Raw genomic sequence first — 12,260 nt, 5'->3', positions numbered from 1 at the left:
AAAGTGTCATATGGAAACAGGAAACATTAGTAACGGTTTATACTGGAGTAACAAACTCTGGCACAAGGCATATTTAAATCACTCACAGTCCTTGTTCTGTTTTGTTGTGCCTCTCCTGCTAAAGTAAACATCTTTCTATGTGATTGCAGAACTTTACTTGATTGTGGTGTGCTGGTATAATTCCATCTTAACTCTGTATTTTCATGTTTCTTTGTTTCCCAGTGGAGACCTGAGTGTGACTGGCAGTGCGCACTGTACCTTCAGTGTGTCCCAGAAGGCCATCGGCAAGGATGACTTCACTCAGATCCCAGAGGGTGTCAACGGAGTGGAGGAGAGGATGACCCTCATCTGGGATAAAGCTGTGGTGAGGACTACTTTAGTATCTTTCTTCCTCCATTTTTAAACTTTAGAAGGAGAAGGACAAGAAGCAAACGGATAATAAAAGATGGATATGAAGGTTTATTTTAGACTTTTAGTTTCATCTTGCTCTCTAAGAAAAAAATCATAATTTGTCTAAGCCTTAGCTTTATTTTAAACCATCTCCAGTCTCTGTTCTGTGATGCTCAGTTTGAGCTGTCAAATCTTCCCTGCGGTTTCTATTTTTATTTTTTATTTTCATAAGGATGCTCTTGTTCTCTTTCTCCCTTCTTTTATCTGGCTTTCACAATTTAGCTCAGCTATTACTCTCTCTTTCCCTCCCTCCTCTCCTCAGCTTTATTTCACTTTCTTGTTGTCACTGTCTTGCTTTATCCTTTCCTTTTCTATCTCCACATCTGTCCTTTCCTTCACCCTTGGATACAGCACACTGCCCTCATTTTTTCCCTTCCTTCTCTCTCGTTATCACTGCATCAGTGTACTGCTAACAGACACAGGGCATGTAGCTTTAGACAGCTGTGGAGTGCTGTGCTGCCTGTAAAAAGGGCTTTTTAAACATTAAACTGAATCTTTTTCCTTGTGGGAAGTTACTTAAAACCTAAACTCACACCAAACTCGGGCTCAATACAGCTATGTGAGGTGCTGGTAGGCCTAGTTTTTAAATTTTTTTTATGGAGCCAGGGTAGCTATTTCCCCCATTTCCAGTCTTTATGCTAATAAACTTATCGCCTCCTGACGACAGCACCATACGTAACACACAGACATGAAAATGGTATGGATCTTCTCTAACTCTTGGCAAGAAACCAAAGATAGAGGTCCATATGTCCATAGAGCTAATCAATCTATATGTAGAAGCAAAATGATTTGCATACGAGGTGAAAAGGGTACAATCCTAACAAGTAACCAGTCACCCTTTTCTGACAAATGCTTACTATTCCCTGTTTCCCTCCCAGACTACTGGTAAGATGGATGAGAACATGTTTGTGGCAGTCACCAGCACCAATGCAGCTAAGATCTTGAACCTGTACCCTCGTAAGGGTCGGATCGCTGTGGGCTCTGATGCCGACCTGGTCATCTGGGACACAGACTCCATCCGCACCATCACTGCCAAGACACACAACTCGGTACGTACGGTATGCACTGGTCAAAGTTCTTACTTGGATTTGTTTCAAGTTTAGGTTAAATTCAGCTCACAGCTTATGGAATTGTCCTTTCACTCTACTGTTCAGTAGAGCTGGGAATAATTTTAACAAAAAGCTCAACATTTAAACTAGTGAAACTATATTGTTTCACACCCTCTCAGTCAATCTTACTTGGCTAGAGTGGATGAATGCAGAGGGAAGTACACCAACATTGAGGGGACTTTTTCTTGTTGATTCCTGGTGGCATCAATCCATATGTTCTCTTGTGCAGAAATGTGATTGGCTAAATATAATAGCTGGGGTGAAAGAAACATTATGAGACAGTTAGGGGAAAAAGGGAGAGATTAAAAAATACTGTTAAAAAGGGATCTGATTTTTAGGGAAAAGTAAAGAGATGTGAGATATGTTTCTACGTCTGTGTGTGTGTGTGTGTCTCTGTGTGTGTTTGTGTGTGTGTGTGTGTGTGTGTGTGTGCAAGAGATAGAGAGAGAAAAAGAGAGAGAGCGGGTTAGGAAGAGAGAGCACATTTTTGAGCAGCTTCCAGAGAGCTCTCAGTTCCTCTGAACGGAAATGAAGTCTCAGTGGATGTTCACTACTAATACGACTCACACTGTACTCGCCACATGACCAGCTCTCAATGTACAGTTGAGCCTCACTAAATCCAAAAACCCTCAGCAATGACCGAAGTAATGATTTGGAAAAATATGGATTATTAAAATACATGAGTTTATCCAAATGCAACAAACTGTCAGTTCTGTCAGTGATGCAAACATTTTCCAAAAAGCCCTGTACAGCTAATCAACAGGGAGTCTATGTGCTGTATAATCAAGAGGCATTTCCTTCCTCTATATCACATTCACTTGAACAGATCATCCAAAAATTTTCATGATTGGACAACCATAGTGGGTTCAAAGAATGTCATTCATTACACAGGATTATGTAACAGTAAATACTAATATTTCAAATACTTTTACAAACCCCGGTGATTTGGAACATCTGCATGCATTGCATGTAGGAAAACAACTCATCTAAAACAGCATTGGTCAAAAGACATTTGATTTCATGGGAAACATCTCACTCAACATTCAATCTGAATCAGAACTGGTAGTGAAGCATGACCGCCATTTACTCCATACTCATCCTTTGTAATCAACTACCATGAATTGCAGCTGGAAGACTTCTCAATTTTCATATATTAATATTTGGAAAAATGTATTGACCTGATCACAATTTAACAAAATGAGTAACAAAGAAGCTATTGCCTGCTATTGCTGCTTTCCTTTACAAAGTACATCATAGTGAATTAAATGAATCCTACTGTAGTGTTACTTTTTTTTCAAGGTCTGTCTCGCTGTGTTACATGTGTGATAAGATATAGTTTTGCACTAACAGTTCCAACAGGGGATTTTCTTTATTGAAAGTCTGGACCAATAGTCAGAGTTAAACAAGTGAAACTACATTAGAAACGTGAAACTGTATTATCCCATTGCAGATGTTTTTTGTCCTCCCTCTGAGGGTGTAAGACAAGGACCGCACAAAGACACACACATTCTCTCTTACTCACACACATGTTTTACATAAACACTGTGTGTACAGTACACCTGGCACATGTGAGTAATGGGGTTTCTACCATTATGCAGACATTAGAGGATCCAGAACAGGCCTCTCTGCAGCAGAGGAAGTGTCCACACAGGAAATGAAGGCTTTACCAGCCTAGCACAAATCCTGCCTATGCACAAATACATGAGTGAGGGAAGAATGCATTTACTAACAATGTATGTAGGCTGGTCTTAGAAATGGTGAAGTAGATTGGTAGATTTTTATTTGCCTTGCGTAAAGGCCTAATGGCGGTTGTTTAGTAGGAGGGAAAGAATTGCTCTGTCTCCAGATGGAGGAATGGAAAGAGACTAAGAGAACTGGACTAATAATATGCCTCTCCAAATGTGGAGTACATCCACTGAGGATCCGTGGGTTCTTACATAATGATGTCACCCTTTCATTTCCTGCTGGTTGTCCTTCCAGATAAAATAACAGAAGAGAGCAGAAGACCAGAGCACGGCAGCTCCCAGTTCCAATAAATCTACCTTAATGGATGGTTTGATGCCAGGCCAAACAGGAGCGGACCTGTTTACCAGCACACTTTGTTGGGGAATGTCTTCCCCTGTAGAGTAAATATAACTTAGACTGTGCTGTGTCTTAGTTTGTTATCAGTAAGCCCACATCTGGTCTGGATTGCTTGTTGTTGTCAACCAAAAAATACATAGATGCACGTAAGGATATTCTGACACATAGACAAGAACAGGCATCAACACACACACACTCTGAGACACACTCGGCTTAGTCATGACATCATGTTTGGCATGCAGTAAGTCTTAGTTATGTCCTGTTCTGGCCTGAATTTGGACGGCAGCAGAAAACAGGGCCGTGTGCAGAGGAAATGAACAACAATGGAGTGAGGGGAGGGGGACCATCACAGATCACAAACATGTCGAGAAAAGAAAGTTGGCACAAGGGAAATTGGAGGAGGATGAATAGTGCACAAGGTTGACAAAATGCAAGGGATTACATGAATCAAGCAAGAATGGATGAGTGAGAGAAAGACAGGATGAAAAACGGATGGATAAATGAATGTAGGAGACAGACAACTAGAAAGAGCAATGTGAAGAGAGCGAGAGAACGAGGTAGAGAGTGAGAGGAAGGGAAAGAGAGTGAGAAGTACTACGGATGCATTTAAATCCAGCTGGATGATGGCAGCTGTTTGTACATGCCAAACAGACAAGTGTAAGAAACAAGGTGATGAATGATGAAGAATGGGAGAAGGAGAGTGTGATTAAGAGAGGGTAGAGGAGAAAGAGAGTTTTATGCCTCCACTTCTTTGTGTCTTCATCCATCCTCCCACAGCTCCCCCTGTTGTTGTCTTCCCCATCTCCTCCATCCCTTCATCAGTCCTAAATTAAATTAAATTTGATTCATCAAATTTAATTTAATTTAATTTTCAAAATCAAAATGGCAATAAAGTCCCATGACAAAGTAATTGAAAACTCCCCTGTTTTAATTCATGCTATCAGTGGAGTTATTTGTTCAAACTTTTGCTTCAGTGTTGCTTTAATAAACATATGTATCTTTTCTTAGAGCTCTGTAACTGCTCATCATTTGTAATTTGAATTTGTTGCCTTTTTATCCTCCTGTTAATTTTAAACTGTGTGTCAATCTTAAATACTTTGATATGAGTCATAAAATGAACAGGATTAAAAAATCCAGGCTTGTTTGATAGTATGCTCTATTGCGGGCTTAACATGATATGATGTTTTTCTCTCTAATTCTGCGTTTGTATGTGTATGTTTTTGTGAGAGCATACTGTATATACATATGTCTATTAATAGGAATATGGTGCACATTTACACAACATTTGTATTACTAGAAATGTATCTGCTTTTGTAGGTTTCACTTAATCATTTTACATATGTCTATAACTGTAAATTTAGACATTCTGTATATATTTTGCATAATGTATCACAAGGAATAGTGGGTACTGCTATGTGATTAATATATTTATTGACTCCACAATTGTTTATATTTTATTTCATAGCTTTTGTTCATTTCTGCTGTTGCATTGCATATTTCTCCTTGCTAAATTCTGTTACTTTTGCTGCTGCAACAACCTCATTTCTTCTCAAGTATCTGATAATTGTATATTTATGCTTTAGGCTGCTGAGTACAATGTCTTTGAGGGTATGGAGCTGCGTGGAGCCCCACTTGTGGTGATTTGCCAGGGGAAGATTATTCTGGAAGATGGGAACCTTCATGTCACCTCCGGTGTGGGTCGCTTCATTCCCTGCACTCCCTTCCCTGACTTTGCCTACAAGCGTGTTAAAGCCAGGAAGCAGGTAAATACAGGTCTCACTTCTGTCCAGCTATTTACACTTTACACAGCAATCATTTTGTTGAGGCTGTTGTCACATTTTTAAATGGTATGTAGCAGTATGTCCTTTTTGAAAGGCAAACTCTGATACTGTAGATGTACAGTATTAAGCTACCGTTACCATTTTTACTATAAAATTAAGTTGAACTGCTGAATGAAAACAAAAAGAATCCTTACAGAAAGATGCAAAAAGCCATCATAGTACGTAAGCAATCTCTGGTAAATGCCAAAAACACCACAACAATGCCTGCTTAGCACCAAAGATGTTGCCTTAATAAAGGTAATGGGAGGAAGAATGTTTGTCGCTTTAGATACTCACACTTACCAAGTGACACACACAATGTAGTGAGAGAAAATTAGGAAAAAATAAGGGTAAGATGGAAGGTAGGCGTCAAGGTCTTTTGGATTATAAATGAGGAAGTTGCTTAGGGAGTTTGAGCTGAAAAAGAAGTGGAGAGAAAAGAGTGCAGGAAGGATGGAGGCAGCGAAGGGGATGTGGGGGAGATACAGTAAGTCTGACATCAGCCTCCAAGGTTCAGCCACAGGGCGCTGGCTGCGCTTTTACACCGTAGTGTAAAAGGTCCATGCAGTGAGGGTGGTCGAGGCTTTGTCATCATGGTTTTTAAAAAGGATATGGTGAGTTTGGATTAGCATAACTTTCCAGAGACCTACCACATACAGTAAAGGGGTTACCAAAGTCTAGATTTAAAATGAGTCCCAAATTTACAGTTTACTGTTGTCTCACAAGACTGATCTGATTCTAAAAGCTATGTAGGAATGTTACTTCTATAACAGGAAAGACCTCAAGGTAGCTAAAGGGTTTGGAAAGACTTTCCTGTAACAGAAACGTTACCGCGTCAGTCTCAGCAAGAGCCAAAGTGTCAGCAGGTTGGCAGAATAAATATTCTGACTGTAATCACAGTATAAAATCTATAGCTACACATTACAGAGCTACATCAGTTAGAAATAAAGACATGTCTTGTGCCACACATACATCTAAAGTAATATATTAAGTATCAAATAAATAATTCAATAATTGAAAAAAGAGCATCACACCTTAAAGCATTTAATTGCCAATAAGATATACAATATATTACATTGCACTCACATATTCAGGAATATGAGTGCACATATTCATTGCACTCATATTCTTGTATACCACACATAGTACATACTGGTGGCGCCCACCAACCCAGAGAACTAGGTTCACTGTTCAGTAGCTATACCTCATCAGAAAAAAGGAATAAAAAAAGGACATTCCTTTCTCCTCCACAGTATTAAGAGTTAACCTCATTTAACCATTTGATTTCTAACAATTTAAACTCAGAGCAGACCCTGCTGTCTGCTCTCTTGCCTTCTTACTTATGGGCCAAAAATCTCATTGTTCAACCATTTCCTAATTTGCAGCTGGCTGGTGATGAGAAAATGGAGCTGTAGTAACACTGTGCTGTTTATCTTGGTAGCAGTCACTGTTATGCTTTCTTCATTCACAGATGTCTCTTTTTAACTCTTGCCAGAGCTTCCAAGATTCCACTGAGTCACAGCACAGACAGACAGACAGACAGACAGACAGACAGACAGATAGACAGACAGACCTCCAGTCTGTAAAAGGGTTTGCTTACTTGTGTCTGTGTATATCTGGAACTGATTCCCGGCAGGAAAAAGGCTCTCTGAAAAATGCATATATAATTCAGACACAAACAGTTGCACAAACAACCATATAATGCTAAACAGGTGTGGACATGGTTATCCAAAATCTTTTGTGATACTAAACACCATAATGTCTCTCTTTCTTCTTACCCATCCTTTATTCTTCTACCTTTTCTCATGCTTCTTTATTTCGCTCTTCACCACCACCATCTCTGCTCTTGTTGTTTGTCCTGTAGCTGGCAGTCCTGAGGGCAGTACCCAGGGGAATGTACGACGGCCCCGTGTCTGAATTCTCCATGTCCCGTGGTGGTACCCCCTCGGCCTCTGCACGTACCTCTCCCACCAAACAGCCCGTGAGAAACCTGCACCAGTCCGGATTTAGTCTAGCAGGTAACCCTGCACCATGCGGTGAGCCCAGCTTCTTTATACAACCCCCACCCATCTATCACCCAGTCCTTCCTTTCATCTGTTTTGGGTCTGTATTGATTTATACTGTATGTAGAAACATCAAAGGAGCATGCATGTGCGTCAGTCGATCCACCGTCACGCCCCCCTTTTATCTCAACTCAGCTACTACAGTACTTCATGCTGTGAAGACCAACAGTCTTGTGATTTTTAGCATGTTGTTGCTCTTCATGAATGATGCATGCAGTCCATGGCGATAAGCCTCAAGTCTGTAGAGTAACTTAATAATCTCTCATTATCCTGTTTCATACTATATGATGTTCATAGTATGGCATGCATTAGTCTGCAGTCTATTACACTCCTTTGAAAAAGGGTTTATACACTGTTTATATGACAATTTGTCTGTTTATGCATGTCATTAAGTTGGCTGCCTTAGCTCCTTTGAGTTTTAATAAGCCACAGTGCAGACAGCATTAAGTTAGATTTATGTACACAATCAGTTAAAGTTGGCTGGTTTTCTGTTTTTGCTTTAGTGTGGTTTGACACAAAGTCAACATTACCCCAAATTAAAACCATACAAACTGTACTTGTAACCCATACCCATCTATGATGTGGACTATATTTTACATTTTTTTTAGATGAATTAGCATTCAAGATAGGAGCCCTGTACTTTTGTGTATTTCTGTATTATCCACATTGTATTAAGCAAATGATGATTTTATTATCCTGCATTCTTGCATGTATTTTATAGTACTTATATTCAGAGTTTTGTATTTTATTTCAAGCATGCATATAAATGTATATGAAACATGTATTTTGAGTACTCAACATCTTATTAGTTTAATCTCCCTAACTCAAGTTAGATCAGTCATTCTCTTTAATGACGCATCTCTAAAAAAATGCACCTTAAATCCCATTCTATCGCTTACAGTATCTCACACCTCTCAAATAAAATACTTTTGATTACTCTTTAAGACACTGACCTCTAACTGCAGCCTCTTTGTAATGTAATGCTACAGTCGGAAATAAAGTTTTTTCCACAGTTGCACTTCTTGTAAGTTCCGCTAGATAGGAATTTTGGCTCAAGGCCTAAAACATACAGCGTACAAGATTTCAGTCCAGGCATCTTGACATGGTCTATTAAGAAAGCCTATCTAATGTGAGAGATCACAACACTATGTATTCACATTCAACATCTGTTCCATTATGCAGAGCTGCTGAGTGACAGTCTGATTGTGCAATATGTGTAAGGTCAGCATTTGATTATCTTAGATTTAGAAAACAAATGTGAGAAATAGTTTTGTCAGGCTACCAAACAGTGAAAATTCCACTGTTTTATGATAAAACAGTGCAACCATAGCTGTTACTGTAGCTAGTCATTCTGTCCACCCTGAGAGACTAAATGTGTCCACATAAATCAATGAGAGCAAACCCTTTTAACCCAGACAGAACACAGCTGTACTGTGCCATGGTACTGGGGGGGTTTGTGAATGCATGTAGTATTATTATAACTCATTTTGATTAGAGAAGTCCACAGAATGGTGTTTAGCTTTTGGCTCTATTGAGCAACCTGTCTTTACAAGCGTAGCTGATGTGTGATAACTCATCCATGAAAAAAGAAGGTGACCTCCGCTGGAAAGAATTTCCACATTTAAGTACATTAATTTAGAGGGGAGGAAGGCAGCTCCTAGTTTCCCAGGCTTTGTAATGGCTATGTGCGTTTCAGAATGCGTGTACTCTTGTATGTGTGCATACGTGTGCGTACTCTCAAAATGAGTCAGTCTCCTATCTATTTTAGTTTTTCCAGGGCCACCACCTGCAGAGTTAATTTACTTGTATGGAAGGAGATGGGAAGGATTGTTTGCTTAGATGCAGTGTATCATACTCTGACATCATTCTATTTTCCATTTATATATTCGCTGATAATTTGTTGCAGCAGACGCCCTGGCTCATCCTTTGGAAACACCTTGCTTTATGTCAAACTGTAGCTTCTTTTGTTAATGTTGTTAAGCACTCATATAGCACATGGTCTGCTGAAATGTGCACTCCCCTATCATCTCAGTGACACATAGCATATATCATAGACAATAATAATGTGTCTTGGACAACCTCTAGTGCCTGGAAAGTAATAATGTGAGTGTATGACAACAATTATTTGTGTGCTATGACGGCATAAAAACTATTCTGTGTAGAGTAAGTTTGAAGGGATTGCGGTATTATACCAGTAGTAGTTCCCAGAGGAGAGCAAAAGGAATAACTCTCATCATCAGTATCTGTAAAGTCCAACAGGTCTCCAAAAGGAGACCCTTCTCTGTCACAGTAAGCGACAGTATGAAGACTCTATCTCACTGCACTGCAATTACTAATTAGCATGCAAGTGGGGATATTAATACATAATTAAAAGCTGGTGTTGTATAAATAAAAATGTATATGGAAATCCATCCCTTGTCTCCATTTCTTGTCATTGTGTCCTCTGCAAAGACAAGACATTTATGGAAATCCATGTATGTAGCATTATCTTGAGTTTTAAATCATACTGTTACAGTTGAGGTAATTTTGACTGATTTTCTTTGTGTTCATTTCTCCCCAGACCAGCATGAGCATAAACCACAGACTTTTAAAAGTCTCTCTTTAGTTCTCTCTTTATCCTGGTTTTCAGTTTGGCCTTCTTTTTCTTTTTCCCCCCGTGTTCTTTCTCCCTACTGCCTCGTGTGCTCTTTGCTCTTTTTCCATTAAACTTTATCTTTCTCTCCTTTTCTCTGTCCAGCTCCCCCCACCCCAGATGACATCCCCATCAGGCCTGCTGGCCGGCGTATTGTAGTGCCCCCTGGTGGTCGTTCCAACATCACATCCCTCAGTTAAACAGCAGCAAGACGAGGGGACGCATTCAGAAAACGACAGCAGCCAGAGTGCAGGATCAAGGGTGGGAGGGAGGGAGGAGATGCACAGGACCATGATTAGTTAAAAGTTAAAAGAGCAAAACACTGAATCCTCATGCCTTACCTGTCACAATACCTTGCTCAGATGAGAACAGTATCCCTTTTCCTGGGGAATTTGAACCATACCATTGTATTGAAGTGGTTTGGAATTGCTACCAAAAAATAAAGTTACCACCAAAGCACAATACACAATGACCAGTCTTAGCCTCACTTCTTTTAGAATACACCACAAATACAGTGAACATGTGCACTTGGTGCTTTGGTAATGGGAAAATACACCAGTACTGTAAAACTGCATACCATCACATTCAACCCAGAAAGAAAACAAACTGTGTTCTCAAAGGAAAATGGATACTGTGTTTCTCAGAATGATGCTATAGTTATTTCATCCTGTTTGGCTTTCAATATCACCCCCTTTTCAGTAGCCTGCTTTCTCCACAGTCAGCTAAAAATAACACTAGATCCCACATTAGCCATGTATTACCATGCAGTACCATTGATTAGCTTTAGGTGGCATTGTATATACGGTAGATGTAATGTAGCTTTGTGAATGTTGTTGCAGCCTGTTTGGGTTTAAAGGACCAAGTAAAAGGTATTTATCAAATCTTAGAGCAGGATTGCTGTTGGACATGGAGCTGCATGGGCCACATTGACATGGGTGACGTGATTCATGATCCTTTTGCCCCCCTCCTCTGAGGTCCTTGATGAATACCATCCCCATGATTTATTGACTGCATAATTATTGATGTTAAAAAAGGAAGATGAAGATACATCTGCTTAAGAAAAGATTTTGTGAAGATAAAAGAATAGAAAAAAGAAATATTAGAAAGGGTTGTACTATTCTTTATCCCCAAAAGGTTTGTGTCAGTTTTTATTTCCTGCACTCTGTCATGGCTTTATAAAAAAGAACATTGTAAGAATCCGTCCTTTGCATTTGCTCCTAGCATATTGCCTGCTCCTGTCATCCTGAAATCATCTTGAGAAGGAGAACAGAGGAAAAAAAGATAAAAACCTGTTCACAAGAAGTACAAATACACTCAACTGTCCCTTGTAGCTCTTCCGTAACTTGTAATGAAGAGCTTTGCAATTGAGGGCAAAAAAAGAACAAAAAACAGATGCAATGAAATGAATAAGTAACAAAAAAAACCTGCTTTCAGACAACATCACTTCACCTCTGGCTTTACTTTTTCATTGCTGACAAACTGGGCTCTCTTTTTAGGACAAGAGGAAGACCATCATTCCTTTGTCTTCCCAACATAGTCCTTTAACGCAGTCTTGGCCAATACTATTTCAACATCAGCCTGAATATAACTGTCGGTCCAATTAATTTTACCTAAAACACTCTGGATCTGATTGTGTTGGGGGGCCCTTAGAGCTCTTTGTTATGTCTCTGCTGTTTTCTGACAAGGCAGAGGATTGCGGTGCAGTATGGGAAGCTTTTATTTTGTTGTGTCCCACTGTGGGGGAGGGAGGGGAGGGGATGGCGTTTTTATTCAGCAGTGGTATGGCAGAATCTGAGGCAGGCACAAGTGGTGGTTTGTTGTATTTATGTTAGTTTGACAACCTTTATTATTGTTTTTATGTTGTTTCTTTTTTACTGTTGTATCAAAACCCAGAGATGGCAGGTCAAAAATAAGGTGTGTTGTGGAGGTATGATTTGTTTCCTGAATAAACATGAGTTGCAACTGACTGACTGAGATCTCTTATTTATATTATTCAACAAGAAGTACGCACCAAAGGTCGACATAAGGAAATTAAGGTTTATATAAATAGTCTTTATTAATGAATAGAATGGTTCTTTTGAGAAAGAGACCTCAACTTATGTGT

General features: G+C 39.5%; 1 protein-coding gene across 3 annotated transcripts in view; it reads left to right on the top strand.

Moving 5' to 3' along the window:
- Positions 1-12,122, top strand: part of dpysl3 (dihydropyrimidinase like 3) — a 45,279-nt gene extending 33,157 nt beyond the window's left edge. For 2 of the 3 annotated variants that reach the window (XM_044222940.1, XM_044222942.1), the window contains exons 10-14: positions 223-364; positions 1,329-1,499; positions 5,225-5,404; positions 7,326-7,497; positions 10,262-12,122. In XM_044222940.1, coding sequence (XP_044078875.1) covers positions 223-364; positions 1,329-1,499; positions 5,225-5,404; positions 7,326-7,497; positions 10,262-10,356 — 760 coding nt within the window. In that variant the 3' untranslated portion in view covers positions 10,357-12,122. The remainder of the gene's footprint in view (positions 1-222; positions 365-1,328; positions 1,500-5,224; positions 5,405-7,325; positions 7,498-10,261) is intronic. The other variant, XM_044222941.1, reaches the window with a different exon arrangement.
- Positions 12,123-12,260: the final 138 nt, after the last annotated feature.

This window comes from Siniperca chuatsi, linkage group LG14, assembly GCF_020085105.1.
Source record: "Siniperca chuatsi isolate FFG_IHB_CAS linkage group LG14, ASM2008510v1, whole genome shotgun sequence".
Taxonomy (NCBI): domain Eukaryota; kingdom Metazoa; phylum Chordata; class Actinopteri; order Centrarchiformes; family Sinipercidae; genus Siniperca; species Siniperca chuatsi.
Note: the sequence above shows the minus strand (reverse complement) of the source record. Positions and strands in the feature narration are given on the sequence as shown.